Here is a 24,815-nt window from a genome sequence, read left to right as displayed (position 1 = left end):
TTTAATGCTTTTAATACCTTTAATAATGGAAAACTAAATACAATGCTTTTTTTTTTTTAAATACTTTTAATAACCCGCGGGTACCCTGATTTAATGACACCACAGTCGCCGCAAATACTGCAGGAGACCTACTGTAGCCCGCATGGATCAGGAATTCACTCAAAATCATGGTGGTATGGTGGTGGCAAAGTTCCTCAAGGCAAAGTAGATCTAGATCCTCCAGGACTGGCCAGCCCAGTCACCAGACATGAACATGCTTTCTTTGATGTTCCTGATGACTTCATCAATAAATTGGATGAATCCTTGCCGAACTGTATGGATGCAGTCCTTCAAGCCCATGGAAGTCATACAAAATATTAAATTTGGATCTCACAGCACCACTACTTAATTTGCTTATGTTATGTAAGAAATTTTTGTATTTGAAGTACATTTTTTGTTCAATTTTCACACTACTTTCTGTAGGCGACAAAACGTTTGTCTTGCTGAAATTTTACCTTTATGTCTTCATTAAAGGATAAATTTTTTTCAGTGAAACAAATATATTTTTGTACATTCAACATCATTTGGGAGGGTCTTATCTTTCATATGAGCCATTTCTGAAAGCAATTGAATAATTAAAAGTCAGGTTATTAGGGCCCGAGCACTAAGCGTGCGAAGGCCCTATTGTTTCGCAAAGGATTTTTTTTTTTTTTTTTTTCCAGGGCAAATGAAAACGGCCAATTTGGAGGCCTGAACATACACGAAAAGTCACCAAAATTTTATCGATTTACAGGGTGCACATTTGAGACCTTTTCGCCGAGGGAGTTAGTTGGATCGTCTTCAGAATTGGTGAGACTGTTCAGGAGACATATGAGATCTTAAGTTTTTAAAATGGTGCGTTTTCATTCATGGGTGTGACCTGGGCGTGTTGCCAAAGTCGGCCATTTTTTCGGCAAAATGACAGATTCAGTAAATGACTAGTAGCTCCTTGACACAACGTTCAATCTTTTTCATATCTGGCATATATGTGCGGTATCCCACCCTTAACACAAGTGCATGAAAACATTACCTCTTAGGCATAGCGCCCCCTAGTGGGAACAGAAAATGCCTTTTTTTACGAAACAGGCTCCTCCTCCAAGGAAAAAAAATCTATTCACCTCAAACCTGCATCAGGGGAGCCTTAAGACATGTGTTCAGGTGCCTGATGAAAAATACTGAGGTTTGGTTGAAGCAGAAGGGTCCAACAGGAGAAGTGAAAATGACTGAAGCCATTTCGTCTCACCACAAATTTTGAACAGTCATAACTTGGAAGATCTACAACATATCTGCGCCAAACATCTCGTGCTTGTTGAGTCATACTCTGAAGGGTTCTGTAGGGGTCATTTGCATCAACCCTACAGCGCCAACTAGTGGCAATAGAAAGTCACTCATTTTTCCAATACATGTCCAGTTCTTTTCAGGTTGGTCATTGTAGTTTCAAGACCTTTTGAAATACTTCTTTTACGGCCCATGTCCACATGTCTCGGTCTGTTGCTGTGACGACCCTTTGTTCGCCATTAAAAGGATTTTTTTTTTTTTTTTCAGAGACTCAGGCAGCTTATAGAGCCACAGAATTTGGCACACTTGGTCGAATTGGCTCAGTTAGAAGCAGAGGTTGCGCTAGACATTTTCGTTGTCTGTCATTTTGACTGACAGGGTCATAAAAATCCGGTCATAGTCTATTTTTACCCGTCACTTAAATTTTTAAAATGATAATGATGACATATTCAATAGTATTTAGTTTTCATTCATTTTTAATTAATATTGTAACGCTTGCTTGGAGGTGAAAAATTAGACACTGAAGTCGTGGTATTTTTCTCCCTTTTTACTCTGCTTACCGCCAACAACTCCGCCCCCAAAGAAAAGGAGGCAACGATATAGACCCCAATCACCAACGTCACACAATGATCTTAATTGTGGTTGTCAGCCCAAAATCTTCTAAATATATATTAAATGCATCTTACCAGATATAAAAAGACTACTACATAGTCTGTGGTGATCGTTTGGTGCCCAGATTTCTTGTCGAATTACAGCAGTCCATCTCGCTCTCATCTTCGCGTCTCTCAGAATACGGTAGAACTTCAAGTCTCTCAGTCTATCTTCTCTGTTACAGCAACCAACCTCCACACACGCCTTCACCATTTTGATTATTAATATTAACGAGCAGAAAAACACGCCGTAATAGGAGGCATGTACGTAGCGGTAATGTATAAACATGACGGGCTGACACACAATATGGCGGCTCTGGTCAGGGGGGCGGAGTTGTGACGTCATGTGATTGGGGTCTATACACAGGCGGCAATCTTGTCCATCAATTGGATAACGCGCTGGCACACCGGGTGCACCAATAAGAACCTCGCGTTGATGTGTCAATCACGGTGCCGCCGCCAGACCCTGGTTACGCTACAATATTCTGACAGAATAGCCAACGACGTCATGCATTAAGAGAGACAATAGCTAATTAATATGCTAACTCGCCACCCTGTGGTCTGGGGTGTGAATTGCAACCTGTCAAAATGACTGACGGACTTCAGTTTTTTCCGTCACCGTTTTAAAAAACCGGTCAACGACGGAAAATTTCCGGTTAACGCGACCCCTGGTTAGAAGATTCATTTTGGTTTTGAATAAGGGCTTGGCTGCACAGCTCAGTAGCGCCTCCTTTTTGGTAGTACTCTCTCCAATAGGGGTTTTTATCTCTTAGGTGTGTGAATATGAAGAGGCGACTTTCGAGCATGTTAGGTTCTAATGAGATGATTAGAGAGGACGATCTGCCACCACCCTGACCTGCACACTGTCCGAGTTGCGTGACGTCCGAATTGCGCCAAATTGCGAGGGCCCGTTCAGTCCTGCTTGCAGGCCTAGTTCGCAATTGTTTCTACAAAAAGGATAAGCGACAAGACTTTTGTCAGGGACTGTAGGACAATTTTGAAATTTGGCCAAATTGGTGGTCTCAGACCGGAACTTCAAGTCAGCTGAGTGTTTTCCGCCATATACGTTTTTTTCCCTTAAATTACTGCATGACCTGACTGTAAAATAATTGCTAATAATTAAATGCAATCATTTTCAACTTTTGTGCCTTCGCTCATGTCAATGTCAGTGTGCATAAAGCTTCAAATTCTGCCTACAATTACCATTTGACGTGTACATTTCTTCACTATTTTAAAGGGAACCTCGGACTTAAAGACTTGTAGGCTCCAATAAGCCACAATTGTTCTCTTTTACTAAAATATGTTATTAGAAACACATAAAATCAGCTCTACACACTCGCCCCAAAAAAGTTTAAAGTGCGTACGACAGGATAAAAAAACTCTTAAATTATTATGTGAATTAGAATCATAATTTGAGACGATTCGACTAAATACAACAATTTGGCAAAGCGCAGATGACGAGAAATTAGTCTTTTAATCTGCCGTCTAGCCGCGCCTACCATTATAGGGCTCTCGTGTCCCCAACAGGTGGATGACATCAGCGGGAGAATGGGCTCATCGGTTTTACTATTCAGCCCGTTGAGGGGGAATTATTCATATCGAGGAGCCGCAAAATGTCAATGTTTCAGTCTCTCTACTCCAATATTTTTAAAGGATATTCTTTTTATCGAAGTATTTTTTCCCAATTGCTAAATAAATGGAATGGTCATGACAAATAACAATCTTGTGCTAAATAGAATATGAAATAATAAAAATGCATTTATTCAGTACGACATGGCAAAATTACTCCATAATGGTCAAAACTGTCGACTTCACCTTTACTGTCGCACCTCCCGAACGCTATATTATGCGCCGTGGTTAGTCAGGCTTTGGTCATTTCCCTGCCCCCCGGCTTCAGAGAATGTAAACAAACCAAGAGGCATGACAGCTAGTCGACATGCTAACCTGAACCGAGTGATGTCTCAAAGTCTTATTTTCGCTTTTCGAAGCGAAAAATCACACAAAACTAGCCCGGATCATATCACACTGCCGCGGGGTTGTCGATGGTCTTCGCCGATCGGCAACCTGCCCCTCGGAGAGCAGGTTACAGCTCGTTCCCCTGCTACTACGGACAGGAAAGCTCGCCGGGGAAGCAGCTGGAGAGTACCGCCGGACAAATAAGCCGACGTCGGAGGAACGCGTAGCTGACGCATGGTCAACATGAATATAATGAAAAATAATGCTCTACTGCACGGCGACGACGTAAACAAAAAGGGGCGTGCAGTTGTTGTGCAGCTAACATGACATAAAGAATGTGTCTTAGGAGATCTTTTCTAGATGCCCATCTACGGTGGCCGAGAGGTGTCAGGCGAAATGCAAAGTCCAAACACTTTGCAAATAGAAAAAGCATGAACCCCAATTGCAAACGCTTTGCAAAAGATAAAAAGCACGAATGCAAACTGACACAACACGATCCCCAATTCCTAAGGCGCGATTGCAAATTGGCAAAAGCACGAACCCCAATTGCCACAACACGGCAGCAAATGGCTCGCAGCACGAATGCAAATTGCCACAACACAATCCCCAATTCCTAAAGCACGATTGCAAATTGGCAAACGCACGAACGCCAATTGCCACAACACGACAGCAAATGGTTTGCAGCACGACCGCAAAAGGCTCGCAAGAAAATTGCAAAGACAATGACCCAGAAGTTAAAAAATAATAATAATAATAATAAAAAAGACGACACGTTGTGTATTGCTATATGTGCTTTATGACCATCTCTACGGGCCTCCATAAAGCTGCCCCCCATCAGACGCAAATTTATATAAAAATGATGTTAATCGTTTGTGCTGCAACGGTTTTGTGTAGATACAGTATCATGCTTTTATTGATAATTTAATTACGAGTGGGGACGTCATTCGTAGCTTTTTCTTAGCTTAGCTCCCGCAGCTAATGGAGCGTATCAACTCTCTCAATAACAGAGGGTTGTCCTAACAAGGCTAGCACGAACGTACCGCAAACAAATTCGGGTCCATTTTGCAGTAAATTGGGGGGCTTGAGATATTAATTTCGAGTGAGTGATGACATCCCTCTAAATTAATTACGAGTGGGGACGTCACTCGTAGCTTTTTCTTAGCTTAGCTCCCGCAGCTAATGGAGCGTACCAACTCTCTTAATAACAGAGGGGTGTCCTAACAAGGCTAGCGCGAACGTAGCGCAAACAAATTTGGGTCCATTTTGCAGTAAATTAGGGGGCTTGAGATATTAATTTCGAGTGATGACATCCCTCTAAGCCCCCAATAAGCAATTGTTGAACAAGCTACACATTTGGAAAGATCCCAATGACGTCATCACTGCGAGCCCGCAAACCATGGCGCCAACTAATGGTCAAAATATGTAGTAAATATAATAAAATATTGCCATTGATTTAACATTTTATGTGTTTCTAACAATATATTTTCGTACAAGAGAACAATTGTGGTTTATTAGAGCCTACATGTATTTAAGTTAGAGGATCACTTTAAGAACCCACGATTTAAACCCAGTATTAGAATTAGCGCATCTCCTCCATGTACAACTGAAACTATTTTAGCATTTCCTTTTTTTTTTTGTTATTAGTTTGCAATTCTACAGACATTATTTAGTCTCTGACTATCATCCACACCCACACTCTTGCACCTATGCCAGCATCCCCCCCGAGCCGCCTGCCGCGCGCCTGATAAAAACGTGCGTGACGAAGGGAGCCGGGACCGTGAGCCGCCAGAGCGCTCCACTGTAAAGCCTGCGGATGTGTCGCCCTGACTCAAAAGCCCGCGGCTGCCGTCCAAGGTTCAAGTTGCGTGCTAAAGGGATCAATTCATCGACAAACAAATCCTAGCTGTGCGCTATAGGTGAACTCTCGACCATGAAAAAATTGGTTGGAACATACACTAATAGCTCCGCCTCAGTGTTGGCATGACCTCGAAGATGTGCAGTGAGGCAACAATGACGAGTAAGCGATTGAAAAGAAACGCTGTGAATTGTATTTGACCCTCAAGTAACAGATCCTCTGAATAAAGAGTTCTTTATATTTCTTATCGTATATACAGTTAAAAATTAATCCTTTCACTACAGTGGAGGTTGAATAATTATTATTATTATTTTTTTGGTTGTGTGTGTGTGTGTTGCGTTCCTACGTTGCGCAATCTTGGCCAAGTGCAACCGGTTGACCCAGGAGATCTTGCTAAGGGGGTTTGGAGTGTTGAAGACCACCATGAAGCTGACGGGACGACCGGACCTGCAGAAAAATAACAGAAACAGTTGCTTTTAATAGGGTTATGGTTAAAGTTTTGCTGTTAATAGGTGTGAGAGCTAGCAAAATGAATGCATGCTAGCAAAATTAACATCCATTAGAAAGCAAAAGCAGGTGACACTTCAAACAGTAAAAATCGCTGGTTAACAGCATTTGCAAGTTAAAAAAAAAAAAAAAAAAACTATGAGTGACACCACAAGCAATGACAAAAAGTGCTTTTTTTGCGGCGTGTGAAGCTTTTAGCGGTTTAGCGAACGTACTTCCAGTGAACACTTCAAAATAAAAGCACGTTACGTTCATATAAATAACCATTTCTGGAGTTAATCCCACATACTTCAGAATTAATACAATAATATGTAATGGCTTTAAAATGACACCCAATTTGAAAAATACGTATGGCATGAATATTATAATTATTATAATACAATACATTTAGTAGTATACTACAATAATAATGCTAGATATTTTTTTAAGAATTGTTTAAAATAATTTTGGAAAGGCGAAGTCAGTGTTCTGAATCTGTTTACATTCCATTCTTTTGCACGAGTAAATGCCATCAACATTTGACCTCATTGTTTATTTGTGATGAAATATTGTTATTTACATGTTTATTTATACTTTAATAAAGAATTTAAGTGTTCCAAAATGTTTTTTGGAAAATTAATAAGCGTCAACAAAAAATTCATTGCTGAATTAGGAAAAAAGAAAATAATAATAATAATTTACTTTTTATTAGTTGACTAATCGTAATAATAGTCGGCTGACTAATCGGGAGAAAATTAGTTGTCTGGGACAGCCCTACTGGAACATATTTCCTCCATACCCTTCTCAATTTTTTAACCCCTTACCAATTTTCATGCCTGTATGTTTCTCTGCTTCATGCTCGCACAGCCTCTCACTCTCTTGCTGCTTTTCTTGGTCAGCAGTACACTGGAGTTTGCTTGTTCAAGTTAACGATGATTGACAGGTTTGTGGCTTTGATCTTGCCAGAGAAGTTTGGTAGTGCTACTGTCAAGTTCAAAAATAGACCCTTAGGTAGACATTTGTAAAATTACCCAAAAGTAAGGAGAGAAGACACTCAGTTTTCTTGGCTAAGGAGAACAAAGAGGGACTAGACAGAGGAATGCTAGATTACGCTGTATAGTCACCAAAATTGATCTAAGGAAAAAACCCTCTTTGCTCTTTTTATTAGGGGTTTGTCCTAACACAGAAGGGTGCCGCCCTGAAGGAAGGAGGAAAGCAAGCTGGAGACACCCATGTGATTTTGGTTGGCTATGTGTGAGCATGTAGGTGGAACTAACTAAATACACGTGTGTAAGCAAAGGCACAGGTAAAAAATGGTCAGAATGACCCAGACACTTCAGTTATGCAACGCTGCGGCCATGGAAGATGTCCTCGAATGGAAAATTGTCCTCGAAGGTCTAGACGAAAGTCCAGACGCCAGGTGCTGAAGATGTCCCGGAAGGTCTAGTTACGCAATGATGGCCATGAAGCAAGGCAGTTGTCATCCCAACAGTCTTTACTCTTTGTAACACTTAAACATACTACAACCTCGTATAGCAAGCAATAATCATTTACTGGTTATATCAATAAGAAAAAAATATGGCAATATATATTATGTACGGTATATATGAGCACAAGCAAATATTCAATCAATCAAGCAAATATTCAATCAATCAACCCTCGATAATTACCTCAACAGCTACCTTCAAAGCCACGGATCTGTTAATCATCGTTTAGCTTGTTACACACTAGCGGGAGTGTCGGGATTGGCAACTCATTGTTTAAGTGAGGCTGTTCTCGGCAGTGTGAGTGGATTTACTCAATGAAGCATCTAATAAAGATAAGCATTTTTCTATGTTATTCTTGTTTAAAAATAATTCGGTGGGACAGTAATATGTTTATAGCAAGTTTTATCTACCATTTAGCTGAATTGCGTACACGTAACACAAACCTGAGCAACAGAGAATTTAAAAGCATGACTAAAATGGACATTTTGTACTCGCTAGATGAGCTTGCATGTTTGACCCACCACTCTAATGGAAGGACCTTCAACTGATGCAAGTTCAACATAAAATGAACTCGCACAATTAAGTTCATACACCTCAAACGTAAAAAATGCGCTTTTCATTTGTAATTTTTAATGTAATTTCGCTTCGGAGTTTTCATTTTCTACGTCAATCTGCATGTAAGGGGCAGTTTACATGGTGACTCTGTGACACAAAGACGCAACGACTGAGTAGCGGACTCGCCTCGCGTGCATATGGTGTCGGCGAAGACGGAAGGCGAAGATGAAAAATTCAGAATCCTGCCTCCAAAGTGGAAGAATCCGATTGCCGGGGATTGAGGGGGGGTTTCCTCGGCATTCATATCAAAGGCTCCCGTGGCGCGAGACCGCGCCGTTAAGGTCAGCACTCGTACACGTCACATTGGGCGTGCGCAGCGGTGCTACTAAACATTAAAAACAGCAAACATGGCAGAATGTCGGCTTTAATTTACTGTTTTATTAATATTTTTACATTAAATATGTTGAATGTTTCAATTTTTGCGCCTTTTTGAACAAAAGAAAAGTGACATTGCTTCGAGTGGGCGGGCATATTTTTTTCGGGGCTGAGGTAGCTTGGTGGGGTCAAAGTGCATCATTCTCTGTCGGCCTGTAAATCTGCACTGCCCCCTAGGGCCTGGCATGAATACTACATCGTTTTCATGCGGAATTGCGACATTGCTCAAATGGAGACGCAAGTGCAAATGCAAATTTGAAATTTTTCGTATTCTCGGAGAGTCACCATGTAAACGGCCCCTAAAACTGCATTCCCTTACATACAGTATATAGAGCCCTGATTCCCGGTAGTTGATTTCCTTTTACGCTTTCATGACGCATACCCGAATCGTGCCAAACATGGGGGAAAAAATGCTATTAGAATGGTGTGACTGTAAATCCAGCCTAAACGAATCAGCAAATGTCACTGCAAGTCGTCGAGACGCCGGGGGCGAGATGCTCTTAAAACGCCTGGTAGAAGCTTTGGCTTGTTTATTGGGGGCCTCGTTGCCTCTGGCATATTTAAAAGAAGTTGGCGTGGGTTGTGACTGCCGAGTGATTACAGCGTGACCCTGGCGGGAGTTTAAATACCTCGAGCGGTGGCTTTAAGATCACACGTTTAAGTGCGCAGTCAAAGGGAAAAAGGCTTTAGGATATGCCCAAGTAATGTGGGGCAATGGGCGAGTTGATTTAGGGGGCAACCTGGATGAGAAACAAGGAGTACTTATGTTGTCATTGACGATAGACGTCCAATCTATTTTGATTGGGAGAGGAGTCGAAATGCATTAGACATCTATTGCCATTAATGGCAAAGATTACTGCACATTGCAATTGCATTGTTTTATTTTTGTTACAGAGGGGATTTTTCCGAATTCCACACAAAGAATATTAGTTGGGAGGTGTTATTTTTTTCCTCTCTTCCACCCTTTTGTTTTCCCTTTTCTTACATATCGGGGTGCATCTAGGCCAGGGGTCGGTCACTATTAACACTCAAAGAGCCATTTAATCCACGGAAAAGACAACTGTGTAAATACGATATATCCGGTATATATACAGTGGGGCAAATAAGTATTGAGTCAACCACTAATTGTGCAAGTTCTCCCACTTGAAAATATTAGCGAGGCCTGTAATTGTCAACATGGGTAAACCTCAACCATGAGAGACAGAATGTGGAGAAAAAAAAACAGAAAATTCCCATTGTTTGATTTTTAAAGAATTTATTTGCAAATCATGGTAGAAAATAAGTATTTGGTCAATACAAAAAGTTAATCTCACTACTTTGTTATGTACCCTTTGTTGGCAATAACTGAGGCCAAACGTTTTCTGTAACTCTTCACAAGCTTTTCACACATTGTTGCTGGTATTTTGGCCCATTCCTCCATGCAGATCTCCCCTAGAGCACCTAAGCTGTTTTTGGGCAACACGGACTTTCAACTCCCTACACAGATTTTCTATGGGGTTGAGATCTGGAGACTGGGTAGGCCACTCCAGGACCTTGAAATGCTTCTTACGAAGCCACTCCTTTGTTGCCCTGGCTGTGTGTTTGGGATCATTGTCATGCTGAAAGACCCAGCCACGTCTCATCTTCTATGCACTTGCTGATGGAAGGAGATTTTAACTCAAAATCTCTCGATACATGGCCCCATTCATTCTTTCCTTTACACAGATCAGTCATCCTGGTCCCTTTGCAGAAAAACAGCCCCAGAGCATGATGTTTCCACCCCCATGCTTCACAGAGGGTATGGTGTTCTTCGGATGCAATTCAGTATTCTTTCTCCTCCAAACACGAGAACCTGTGTTTCTACCAAAAAGTTCTATTTTGGTTTCATCTGACCATAACACATTCTCCCAGTCCTCTTCTGGATCATCCAAATGCTCTCTAGCGAACCGCAGACGGGCCTGGACGTGTACTTTATTCAGCAGGGGGACACGTTTGGCAGTGCAGGATTTGAGTCCCTGGCGGTGCATTGTGTTACTGATGGTAGCCTTTTTACTGTGGTCCTAGCTCTCTGTAGGTCATTCACTAAGTCCCCCCGTGTGGTTGTGGGATTTTTGCTCACCGTTCTTGTTATCATTTTGACGCCACGGGGTGAGATCTTGCATGGAGCCCCAGAACAAGGGAGATTATCAGTGGTCCTGTATGTCTTCCATTTTCTAATAATTGCTCCCACAGTTGATTTCTTTACACCAAGCGTTTTACCTATTGCAGATTCAGTCTTCCCAGCCTGGTGCAGGTCTACAATTTTGTCTCTGGTGTCCTTCGACAGCTATTTGGTCTTGGCCATAGTGGAGTTTGGAGTGTGACTGACTGAATTTGTGGACCGGTGTCTTTTATACCGATAATGAGTTAAAACAGGTGCCATTAATACAGGTAACGAGTGGAGCCTCGTTAGACCTCGTTAGAAGCAGTTAGACCTCTTTGACAGCCAGAAATCTTGCTTATTTGTAGGTGACCAAATACTTATTTTCCACTGTAATTTGGAAATAAATTCTTTAAAAATCAAACTGTGATTTTCTGTTTTTTTTTTCCACATTCTGTCTCTCATGGTTGAGGTTTACCCATCTAGACAATTACAGGCCTCTCTAATCTTTTCAAGGAGGAGAACTTGCACAATTGGTGGTTGACTTAATACTTATTTGCCCCACTGTATGGCAGAAAACACAGACAAGACTGAAAAAGCAGTTTCTGCTCTTGCACCCCTCTTTAAAAAAAAAAAAAAAACTTTTATTTTAAGCCAAAACAACTGTTGTGTTTGATAGAACAATATGTCTATATGCTGCCATAGCAGACTCATGGCGCATTAAGCCCCCAAACTATTCTTAATTTGTCCATTTTACCCTGAAAACCCCCGTTTACAGACGTTGCGTAGAGTAGTCATTCTCAGGTACAATAGTGTGCCTTGAGATACAATTAATCCCACTGTGCAAACTATATTAAAATCAATTGGCCAATTTTGAGGTGAGGAACTTGCCAGCACTGCTTTTTTAATGCTTTTGATGTCATTTATTTGTGGGCCTACTGAGACGTTTAGTAATGAGTCCAACCGTGCCTTAGACGATTGAAGGTCGCGCAGAGTTCACGTGCGATAACTGGGGTCCTCGACCACCGTGGATTTTATTGATTTCCAAACGGCTGCAAAACGCTGGCGTTAGATGAGGTCAAAGGAACATGTTCCCTTGCCGTCGACCATTATTTCTGGAGATAGTAATACGCTTAACGGGTCCCGCGAAGCCTACAGCGTGTACAGCGTGGGAGACCAAGAGAGCGTGCCAGCGTGACATCCAATGACAGACGCTCGTAAGAAAGAATCACTCATTAATCTTTAGCCCATCCCTCCGGCATTGACGTTGTAACCGGGACAAACTGGAAATGGAAGGCCCACAGACGAGCGATACATTAATAATGTGCTCTGTGTGATTTTTAGACAGCAGGATTGACAAGTGGCCAAAGAGCCAGCTGGCAAGCTGGCGGATGTGCTTCAATATGGGCCAAAAAAAAAAATGCTCTTGGTGATCATGCTGTGTTTTGCTGCAGATGGAATTTGGAGCCACTTCTGACTAATTCTGGCCCGCATCTGCCTTGAAACAATTTGGCATTATGTATCAGAAATGTATTCTATTTTATTGATTTGATCAAAAATATTGTTTTCAAATGAGGTAATCATGACGTAGCACCTGACATGATTATGAACGATTGCTTATGATGGATGTCATTAATTTTCAATTAAATTACGTAACTTTGATGCATAATTGTGTTTCAAATGCCTTAGGGTTAGGAGACTTAAAGACATGTCAGTGTCATGTCATGTTCGTGACTTGGGTCATGTCATTTTCACAACAAGGTCATGTCATTTTCACGACATGGATCATGTCATCTTCATGACATAGTCATGTCATTTTCACGGCGTGTCGTGGCATGTCATGCTTACGACATGTGGCATGTCATGCTTATGATGTGTCAGGATCAAGGCACTTAACAGGGTTAGGACAGTTAATGACATTTGTCATAATCATTAATGTCACCTTCATGACATGAGTCATGTCATCATCATGACATGATCATGTCGTTTTCACGACTTGGATCACGTCATCTTCATGACATGGTCATGTCATTTTCACGACGTGTCATGTCATGTTCACGACATGTGGCAAGTCCTGATCACGACATCTGGCATGTCATGCTCATGAAGTGTCAGGATTAGGACACTTAACAGGGTTAGGACCGTTAATGACATCAGTCATAAGTATTCATGTCACATTCATGACACGTGTCATGCCACCTTCACGACACGTGTCATGTCACCTTAATGACACGTGTTATGTCACCTTCATGACACGTGTCATGCCACCTTCACGACACGTCATATTCAATGACAAGTGGCATGCCACGATCACAACATGTGGCATGCCACGATCACAACATGTGGCATGTCATGATCACGACATATGTCAGGATCAGGACACTTAAGAGGGTTAGAACAGTTAATGACATCTGTCATAAGCATTCACGTCACATTAATGACATGTGTCACGTCACCTTCATGACATGTATCAAGTCACCTTCATGACAGGATTAGGACACTTAACAGCATTCATGTCACGTTCATGACATGTGTCATGTCACGTTCATGACATTTGTCATGTCATGCTCATGAAGTGTAAGGATTACGACACTTAAAAGAGTGAGGACAGTTAAGGACATTTGCCATATGCATTCATGTCACGTTAATGACATCTGTCATGTCACCTTCATGACATGTGGCATGTCATGATCACTACATGTGGCAAGTCATGCTCATGACGTGTCAGTATTAGGAGATTTAAATGACGTCTGTCATAAGCATTCATGTCACGTTCATGACATGTGTCATGTCACCTTCATGACGTGTCTCGTCACCTTCATGATATGTGGCATGTCATGCTCATGACATGTGGCATGTCATGCTCATGACATGTGGCATGTCATGCTCATGACATGTGTCAGGATTAGGACACTTAACAGGGTTAGGACACTTAATGACATGTGTCATAAGCATTCATGTCAGCTTCATGACATGGGTCATGTCATGCTCTCGATATGTGACATGTCATGCTCATGACAGTCTTATGACATTGTCACTAAAAGCATTCAGAAAAAGTGTTACCAAAAACCTTATCTTTAGTGAGCGTTATAAAATAAGTATTTGTTTCCAAGGTCGATGTGGTCATCTCCATGAGATGGTCATGTAATTTTCAGGAAGTGCCATGTCATGTTAACAATATGTGGCATGTCATGATCAAGACATGTGCCAAGTCATGCTCATGAAGTGTCAGGATTAGGACACTTACGAGGGTTAAGAACAGTTAATGACATCTGTCATAAGCATTCATGTCACGTTAATGACATGTGTCATGTCACGCTCACGACATATGGCATGTCATGGACACGACGTGGGCGAAAAAGTTACCAAAAACCTTATTTTTAGTGAGCAGTATAAAATAAGTAGTTGTTTCCAAGGTCGATTTGGTGACGAGTTTTCAGACAAAGTAGACTTTAAAGCACTGCCAAAACAGAATTGTGAAAAAAACTTTTCTCACATCAAAGAACAATGATTTTTCTTTCTCTTTCTTTACTTCATTTCTTCTTGTGTGCTCAAGCATTTGACTTGCTTCAAGCATTTTCCCTCATCAAAAAGTTTTTTTATCATAATTTTGACTGTATTACCACTTTTGAGTAACTTCCTAATATAAGAAAATATGTGCAGTACCTACATAGGTGTATGACGGTGTTTCTTGACCCGGGTTTGGCCATTAAGTCCAAAGGCTTTTTCACAAAACTACTAAAAATGTACAATTCAGCCAAAATTTGCCAAAAAAATACCCATTTGTTTCTAAAGGGAAAAAAAATTCCCTATCTTTCAAATGGCCTTATTCACCGTTCATTTTAATAGCACCAAAACTTCCATTCATTCTTATGAATTTCCCACACAAGTGACCCAATATCAACAGGAAGTGACCCTGAAATGTCCCCAAATCAACAGGACATGAGCCAAAATCCCTGCATATAAACAGTTATGGACCCAATATAAATTTGCATTTGCTGTGTAAAATACTTCACAGAAGCAGCTTTCATTTTGATCAGGAATATGCATTGAGCGACTGATCAAAATGATACCGTCACTGCCTGAATTTACACTAGGAAAATCTCTGCCGCCCATTTTCTCCCCTCCACAAACACAGAAACACACAACAATCAACACCTATTCTCATGTGAAAGCGAGCTGGACATCACAAGGAGGACTTTGATGACAAGAAGAAAGCCCCAAGATTTTTTTTGTAGGTGAGAGTGTGACAGAGAGAAAAAAAAAGAACATTTTTCATTTCATGGGACTTTAAGTTTAATACACAGAATTTTCTGTCAGCACGGCGAGCGCCTGCTTGTCGCTCCAAAGTGCTCGAGTGCAGCCACGTCGTCGTCATTCAAGACGGGTTGTGACAATCACACGGCCCAGACACAGTAAATTGGCCCTCGGTGAAGGCGCGCACTCTGGCTCTCCGTGTGTGTGTTGAATTTCATCATGAGCTACAAGCCCTGCTTGACCTTCAGTCTTTAGATGTCGAGTCAAGTCGTGGGTCTCTTGCTTCTAACGGTCACAACAAACTCGCGTTAAGTCGCCCTTAGCGACAAGGCTAGCCAGTGATCTGATGTTCCACAGCCAAATATGGTGTGAAAATGTCCATAAAGTAGCTACAGTGGGGCAAATAAGTATTTAGTCAACCACTAATTGTGCAAGTTCTCCCACTTGAAAATATTAGAGAGGCCTGTAATTGTCAAAATGGGTAAGCTTCAACCATGAGAGACAGAATGTGGAAAAAAAATAGAAGATCACATTGTTTGATTTTTAAAGAATTTATTTGCAAATCATGGTGGAAAATAAGTATTTGGTAAATACCAAAAGTTCATCTTAATACTTTGTTATGTACGGAGACCAAACGATTTCTGTAACTCTTCACAAGCTTTTCACACACTGTTGCTGGTATTTTGGCCCATTCCTCCATGCAGATCTCCTCTAGAGCAGTAATGTTGTCGGGGTGTCGTTGGGCAACAGGGACTTTTCAACTCCCTCCACAGATTTTCTATAGGGTTGAGATCTGGAGACTGGCTAGGCCACTCCAGGACCTTGAAATGCTTCTTACGAAGCCACTCCTTTGTTGCCCTGGCTGTGTGTTTGGGATCATTGTCATGCTGAAAGACCCAGCCACATCTCATCTTCAATGCCCTTGCTGATGGAAGGAGATTTTCACTCAAAATCTCTCGATACATGGCCCCATTCACTCTTTCCTTTACACAGATCAGTCGTCCAGGTCCTTTTGCACAAAAACAGCCCCAAAGCATGATGTTTCCACCCCCATGCTTCACAGTGGGTATGGTGTTTTTCGGATGCAATTCAGTATTCTTTCTCCTCCAAACACGAGAACCTGTGTTTCTACCAAAAAGTTCTATTTCGGTTTCATCTGACCATAACACATTCTCCCAGTCCTCTTCTGGATCATCCAAATGCTCTCTAGCGAACCGCAGACGGGCCTGGACGTGTACTTTCTTCAGCAGGAGGACACGTTTGGCAGTGCAGGATTTGGGTCCCTGGCGGCGCATTGTGTTACTGATAGTAGCCTTTGTTACTGTGGTCCCAGCTCTCTGTAGGTCATTTGCTAGGTCCCCCCGTGTGGTTCTGGGATTTTTGCTCACCGTTCTTGTTATCATTTTGACGCCACGGGGTGAGATCTTGCATGGAGCCCCAGATCGAGGGAGATTATCAGTGGTCTTGTATGTCTTCCATTTTCTAGTAATTGCTCCCACAGTTGCTTTCTTTACACCAAACGTTTTACCTATTGCAGATTCAGTCTCCCCAGCCTGGTGCAGGTCTACAATTTTGTCTCTGGTGTCCTTCGACAGCTCTTTGGTCTTGGCCATAGTGGAGTTTGGAGTGTGACTGACTGAGGTTGTGGACAAGTGTCTTATACCGATGAGTTAAAACAGGTGCCATTAATACAGGTAATGAGTGGAGCCTCGTTAGAAGAAGTTAGACCTCTTTGACAGCCTGAAATCTTGCTTGTTTGTAGGTGACCAAATACTTATTTTCCACTAATTTGGAAATAAATTATTTAAAAAATGGGTTTTTTTCCACATTCTGTCTCTCATGGTTGAGGTTTATCCATGTTGACAATTACAGGCCTCTCTAATCTTTTCAAGTAGGAGAACTTGCACAATGTGTGGTTGACAAAATACTTATTTGCCCCACTGTACCAGTTGATTTTCAGTTACTTCCTGTTGATTTGGGGGTATTTTATGGGTCACTTCCGGTTTATTTTGAGCTACAGAACTGGAAGTGACCTGGTAATCACACAATGAATAGGCAGTGACTCACACGCAACAGGAAATGACCTGTAAATGTCTTAAAATGAACAGCAAGTGACCTATGAATGCCCTGAAAATCGGACTGAATGACTGTGAATGCTCTGGTTTCGAATGAACAAACTTTCCCAGTCTAAATAGATTGGGCGTCAAGCACCATCAATGCAAAGTTAAGAGAGTTAGGGTTAACTGAGACACTATTATGGTGGAAGATTTTGGTCGCCACTAGAGATGAGAGATCGACATCCCGATCGATCGGGTCCGATCACGTCATTTTCAAAGTATCGGAATCCGCGAAGAAATATCGGACATGCCTATATATATATATATATATATATATATATATTTTTTTTTTTTTAAATTTATTTATTTTTAATTAAATCGTTTTCTAATTGTATTTAACATTAAAGACGAAAATACACTCATCCAGAGTCTTTAGTTTTAGCTTAAAGTGGGGCTGTCAAATTTATCGCGTCAACGGCGGTAATATCATTAAAATATTTAACGCAATTTACGCATGCACAGCACTACCCACTCACGCATTGTCACATTCAATCTATAATGGCACTGTATTACGTATACATAGAACTAAAAGGCAACGTGAAATGAGTAGAGAGAATTTTGGCCGCCTTTGAAGCATTTTTTTAAATGGCCAAAGCCTTACATTCCCTCTCTCAATGATCAGAAATATCGTGGGAAGCAAGGTGGGGAAGAAAGGTAGTAGTTGATCTTTTTCTTAACACCCTATTTTATTTCCCAACGCTGAGAAGATATATCAATTGGTACTATTACGCACAGTCATGGTTGCACTTCCCATCATGCATTTCGGCAGAAGTTAAATGGCTGAATTATCATTTACTGAAAGCTCATAAAAATCCACTAGATGGCAATATTTAGTCACAATATACAAAGTCACATTTGCTCTTTAAGAATTACAAGTCTTTCTATCCGTGGATCCCTCTCACAGAAAGAATGTTAATAATGTAAATGCCATCTTGAGGATTTATTGTCATAATAAACATAGAATGTATATATTCGTCCGAGTTTTATTAAATTATCGGGAATGATTGGAATTGAACCGGGAGCAAAAAAAAGCAATCGGATCGGGAAATATCGGGATCGGCAGATACTCAAACTAAAACGATCAGGATCGGATCGGGAGCAAAAGACATGATCGGTACAACCCTAGTCGCAACTTGTTGGTTCTTTTTCTTTTTCTCAAAACATTCACACCTTTTTAAAACGATATCTCGATTCTTGGCAGGAGCATATCGATAACCTTTTGGGATACAAAGTATCACGGTATATCAACATTTCGATATTTTGTCACACCCCTATAAGTCACACCAACATTTATCTTTTCAGAACTACAAGTCTTTCTGTCGGCGGTTCCCTTTAAATAAGCAGAACCCATCTAAACTTCTTAGTTCGGGGCTTTCGTTTGCATTGCTTCAACAAAAGGTTATGACCATCCGCCCCGGTGTCAAAATAGCTCCAAGGATACGTGCCAAATGAGTAAAAAATGTTGGCCAGAAAACAAGCCCCCAAAAAGTTAGCATAATTTATGCTTTTTGCCAAGTTTTGCTAGTCACATTTGCATTTGTGGAATTTGACTGTCGGTGAGATTTGCTGGCTAGGATGCCAAGCAAATGTGAATAGTGCTTTGGGAAAGGAAGAGAGGGAATTTTTTTGTTTGTTTTGTTTTTTTACTTTTACCCCTACGAGGGATTCCAGGGGTGTGTTGAAACTTGACAAGTGACACCATTCAAAAATGAAATAACAAAAAACAATTCAGTTCTCAAGGGACAGATGCTGTTATGTTCGTGATGGATGCATTTATTTCCATGGTAAAGCCATCATTTAAAATGTAATACTGTGCTGGTTTGAATACAGAGTTAAATAATGTAAATATATTTGACTGGAGGCTCAAAGAGAACAACAACAACAACATGTTCCAACACATGGTCTTTCACTGCGCTGGTGAGTGTGACCAGAGGCGAATATGCTGTTTACTTAGGCCACGAGCGGCACATTACCATCACTTCCATCCAAAACTTTCTCATTCCATTATTACTTCCAGCGAAGACTTTTTGCAACTTTTTGACGATGTTTTTTGACGGATAACAAAAACTGTAACCAGTTTACAATGGGCCGAACAATGAATATGTCAAACATTTGTCGCTGTCAGGCAGAAACCATCTCAATAAAGCTCTATTTCATATTTTTCGAACATGGATACAAGGACGATGACTTAAACGAGCTAAAAAAAATTTTACATGATAATTGTCACATTTTTAGACAAAAATGAACACGTTTTTACACAATCGTATCATGTTTTTATATGATCATTTTCACATTTTTACATAATCGTTATCACATTTTTACAAAACAATTTTTATACAAAATTTATCATGATTTTACACTATCATTTTCACATTTTTACATGATCGTTTCACGTGTTTACAAAAAATGATCACATTATTTTTAAACAAAAATAATCACTTTACACAATTGATCATGTTACACAAAATTATCCCGCTTGCACATGATCGTGATCACGTTTCCACGTGATCGTTTTCACATTTTTACAATGGAAGTTATCACATTTTTACACAGAAATTATCACGTTTTTGTCAAGGAACGCGGGCAGGCAGGTTGTCTGGACCCAAATGCAGGGAAACAAAAAATGCAGCGAGGCAAGTGGCAGTGAACTCAAAAACACCTTTTAATGATAACTAACAAAATCACAAAGTACAAACAAAAGGGCTAGGGCTCAAAAGGCAATGTTCAAACAAAACTTACTTAAGCGAAGGGACGGGAACACGAGGACTTGGACGGGGCTTGACTTGAACGTTGATGTAGACACGGACATTGACATAGACAATGACGCAACCGGGAGTGACAAGAAACTGGGTCATTATATACGCAGACAAGGGGTACACTGTAGTATACACTGGGAAAACACACACAGGTGAGAGCAATGGGTAATCACAGGGACAAGTCACACTAGGAGAAACCAACCAACCAACACAAAACCTAACAGTTTTTACATATCACGGTTTTACATCTAAAAATTGCACATTTTTTTCACACAATTATCACGTTTTTAAATGATTGTTATCATGTTTTTATAAAAAAATAAAATAAAAAATCGTTATCGCGTTTTTACACATTTTCACATTTTTAAATGATCGTTATCACGTTTTTACAAAAAATGGTCAAAAATCACTTTGCACAAAATTATCACATTACACAAAAATATCACGTCTGTACATGATCGTTATAACGTTTTCACGGGATAGATTTCACATTTGTACATTGTAGTTATCACGGTTTTACAAAAAAATTCTCACGTTTTTACCTGATATGACTGTATTACCCTAAAAAAAAAAAAAAAATGCTTTTTTCACAAAAAGTATCATTTTTTATACAAAATTATGTGCTGTTTTCTTCAGTGATGACAGTAACGAAAATATTTCATTTCGTTTTCATTTACGTGGTACTTAGCACATTTTTACACAAAAATCATCATTTTACACAAAACTATCACGTTACACAAAAGTACCACATTTGTACGTGATCGTTATCATTTTTTCACATTATAGTTTTCGCATTTTTACATGGTAGTTATCACGTTTTTACAAAAAAAAAAAAAAAAAAAAAATCTTACGTTTTCACATGATATCACGGTCTTACAAAAAAAAATGCATTTTTTTTCCACAAAAAGTAGCACATTTTTACACAAAATCGTTGATCGTGATCATTATCGCGTTTTTACATAATAGTTTTCAATTTTACATAATATCACGGTTTTATGAAAAAAATTGCGCATTATAACAAATTATGTTTTTACATAAAAAATATCACATTTTTACATGATAATTATCACATTTTTTAACAAATATGTTCACGTTTTTACACAAAAAAATCCCAGAGTTTGTTTTCACAAAAAGTATCACATTTTTACACCAAAATGATCACTTTTACATGATCGTTACCATGTTTTTCCACGACTGTTTTCCCGTTTTTACATGACAGTCATCACGTTTTTTCAACAACAAAAAAAAGAGCATATTTTTTACACAAAATGTTCACGTTCTTACAAGATCGTTATCCCGTTTTGACATTTTTACTTGATTGAAGTTTTTTTTTTTTTTTTTTTTTTTTAAGAAAAAAATCACATTTTAATGCAAAATTGTCACTTTTTAACATGATCCATATGTTTTTACAAGACACTTCACGTTTTTAAATGATCGCTATTACGTTTTTACATGATCATTTTAACATTTTTACATATTTATCATATTTTTATGGGGGGGAAAAAATCACTTTTTAACGCAAAATTATCATGTTTTTACATAATCGTTATCACGTTTTTACACAAAATTATCAAGTTTTTACGTGATAGTTACGTTTTTACACAAAAATGATCATGTATTTACATGATCATTATCACGTTTTCAGTTCTCACATTTTCACATGATGATGATGATGATGTTACATTTATATAGCGCTTTTCCACCTTTCTAGGCGCTCAAAGCGCTTTACACTATCTCACCATCCACCTACTGGTGACAGTTATCACGTTCTAACACAAAAATTATGTTTTTACACAAAATGATCATGTTTTTAAACAAAATTGTTTCTTACGTTTTTAGAAAAAAAAATCATGTTTTAATGCAAAATGAACCCGTTTTTAAATAATTATCCCATTTTTACACAAAATGATCACGTTTTTACATGATAGTTTTCCATTTTATGCAATATCACGGTTTTAAGAAAAAATGTGCGCATTTTTACACAAATTATGTTTTTACATACAAAACCACGTTTTTTGGGATTGTTATCACATTTCTACACAAAAATGATCATGTTTTAACACAAAAATGATCACGTTTTTTACGCAAAATTATCACATTTTTACATAATATAAACACAAATACCATTGCACTCTTAGGAAAAGCATCTAAAACAAACTTTAATATGTGAATTTCAGAAAAGAAATAGCTGTTACTTTTGTATTCACTAAAATAAGATGCACTCGTTTTCATTTTTAACAACAAATAACATGAAAAAAATTGTCAATCAGTTTTTGGGGGGATGGGTTAAGCTATATTAACCAGCCCTGGTATAATACTAACGTGAGATAGTGTTTGGATTCAAGCAAAGTCCGTTTCAAGGATTCCGCCTGAGAGCAAGAAAAAAATAATAAAACCTAAATTAGCTGGAAAGATGAGAAGTCATCGCCTGTAAGCTCCAATTACATCGTACTTCACTGAGAAGCCTTCTAATTCAACTGTGACTTCGCGCATACCTTCCGAAAGTCTGCCTTCCTTCTTTGACATCTTCCGCTGATGTTTAATGGGTTTGGAGCACAAATGACCGCGAAGGCCACAGCAGAGACGCTCATCATTTTTTCACTAGGCCTCTTGAACTCTTGATACGGTTGCCTTTTTTTCTTTTTATCCTAACTTGGAAGTTTATTTCACCTATTTTTAACATCACAGCCTACCATCAATGCTCCAGAAGATCAAGGGATCAAAATGGCTATTTCTTTAAGTCCAACTCCCACACAACATGACACTTAGAGTCTATATAGAGAGGTCCTAGAAGATGACATGGCAAACAAGCGGAAGTGTCATTCACGCCGCTCGCTGCTTAAATATAGCCCAAGCAACTTGTAAAATACAGAGAAAGAGACCAAGCATGATAAGACAGACTCTGATTGGATGACTGACAGCCGCAGTGCATGTGCACACCAGCAGAATTAAAGGAAAGATGAAAGCGGTAGGAGGTAAAGGAGAGAGGAAGGAATGGAGCTGATTTATGGCAGCAGGTGAGCGGCGAGGCACCGGCATGACACTGATGCACAAGGACGCGGCGACATGAGGGCGAATGAGTGGCAGGCCCACGTTTGCCGGCTCGATGCTTCTTTAAATTTGCGAGGATTTAAGATTGTAGAATCTGAGAAAATGGCCAAATATGACAGAGAGGCTAGAGAGATGTTTGCATTACAAAAGTCGTTAGCAACCTTTTTTTTTTTAAATTACTTCTGAACCACATTTTGAGTATTTAAAGGTAACCATGGAAAGACAGACTTGTAGTTTTGAAAAGATAAATGTTAGTATGAGTTCTAATTAGTGCTGTCAAATTAATCGCATTAACGGGCAGTAATTACTTTGTTTTAATTAATCGCGTTAAAATATTTGACGCAATTAACGCATGCACGGAATGACCCGTTCATGCGTTGCCTCAGTTTACAATGACGCCGTTTTAGCACATTGAGAGCGAAAAGGAAGAGAAATGCGAGTGGACACAGGCGTTCATTGGACCGCGCCTTTTATTGGCTTAAGCTTTGGCAACTCTTTCACAACAAATATAAGTATTGTGGCGGAAAAAGTGGGGAAGAATGACAGGAGACGATCTTTTTCTTAACACACTTAATTGAACACAACGCAGATACTACTGTATACCATTTGCAGCCACCACTGACAGTCATGGTTGTCCAACTTCCCATCTTGCATTTCGGCGGAACAGTTAAGTCGCTACAGTATCATTTAGTGAAAGCACAACAAAAATAACATTCCTATCTCGCACAGGAGACAAACTTTTTCTCAACACGCTTAAATGAACACAACGCAGAACATACTCGATACCATTTGCAGCCACCACTGATAGTCATGGTTGTCCAACTTCCCATCAAGCATTTGGGCAGAACAGTTAAGTCGCTACAGTATCATTTATTGAAAACACAACAAAATTAATATTCCTATCTCTCACAAGAGACAATCTTTTTCTTAACACGCTGTAATGAACACAACGCAGAACATACTGTATACCATTTGCAGCCACCCCTGACAGTCATGGTTGCCCAACTTCCCATCATCCATTTGGTCAGAACAGTTGAGTCGCTACAGTATAATTTAGTGAAAACACAACAAAATTAATATTCCTATCTGTCACAGGAGACGATCTTTTTCTTAACACGCTTAATTGAACACAACACTGATCATACCGTATACCATTTGCAGCCACCACTGACAGTCTTGGTTGCCAAACTTCCCATCAGGCATTTGGACGGAACAGTTAAGTCGCTACAGTATCATTTAGTGAAAGCATAACAAAAATAATCCTATCTCTCAAAAAAATAATGTTCACAAAAAGAAAAGCACTCAAAGCAAAGAGAACTGGCATTCATAATCAAAATAGCTATGCAAAATACACATAAAACTTACTCAGACTTTGCCTTGGTTAGATCTCTAATTAATTTAAAACTCCTTGTCACCTTGTGGTGTATTTCAATCACTGCCTTACGTAGTTAAAGACACTGTGGAAGAACGGCAGGGAGCCCATGTGACGTCCCGCTCGGCGATGTCAACAATTTTAAAATGATTTGAAATTTTACAAATTTTTTTCAAACGAAAACATTAGGAAGGGTTTTAATATAAAATTACTATAACTTGTACTCAAATTTATCTTTAAGAACTACTTAATAAACAAATACAGTACTTATGTACAGTATGTTGAATGTTTATGTCTGTCTTGTGCCTTATCTTTCCATTCCAACAGTAATTTACACAAAAATATGGCATATTTTAGAGATGGTTTGAATTACGATTAATTGCGATTAATTAATTTTAAGCTGTGATTAACTCGATTAAAACT

General features: G+C 39.6%; 1 protein-coding gene across 3 annotated transcripts in view; it reads right to left on the bottom strand.

The window, feature by feature from the left end:
- The window catches only part of arhgef10la (Rho guanine nucleotide exchange factor (GEF) 10-like a), a 389,757-nt gene that overhangs the window by 167,568 nt on the left and 197,374 nt on the right, over positions 1-24,815 (bottom strand). For all 3 annotated transcript variants that reach the window (XM_057845783.1, XM_057845784.1, XM_057845786.1), the window contains one exon: positions 6,104-6,204. In XM_057845783.1, the coding sequence (XP_057701766.1) occupies positions 6,104-6,204 (101 nt within the window). The remainder of the gene's footprint in view (positions 1-6,103; positions 6,205-24,815) is intronic.

This window comes from Corythoichthys intestinalis, chromosome 9 (genome assembly GCF_030265065.1).
Source record: "Corythoichthys intestinalis isolate RoL2023-P3 chromosome 9, ASM3026506v1, whole genome shotgun sequence".
Lineage (NCBI taxonomy): Eukaryota > Metazoa > Chordata > Actinopteri > Syngnathiformes > Syngnathidae > Corythoichthys > Corythoichthys intestinalis.
Note: the sequence above shows the minus strand (reverse complement) of the source record. Positions and strands in the feature narration are given on the sequence as shown.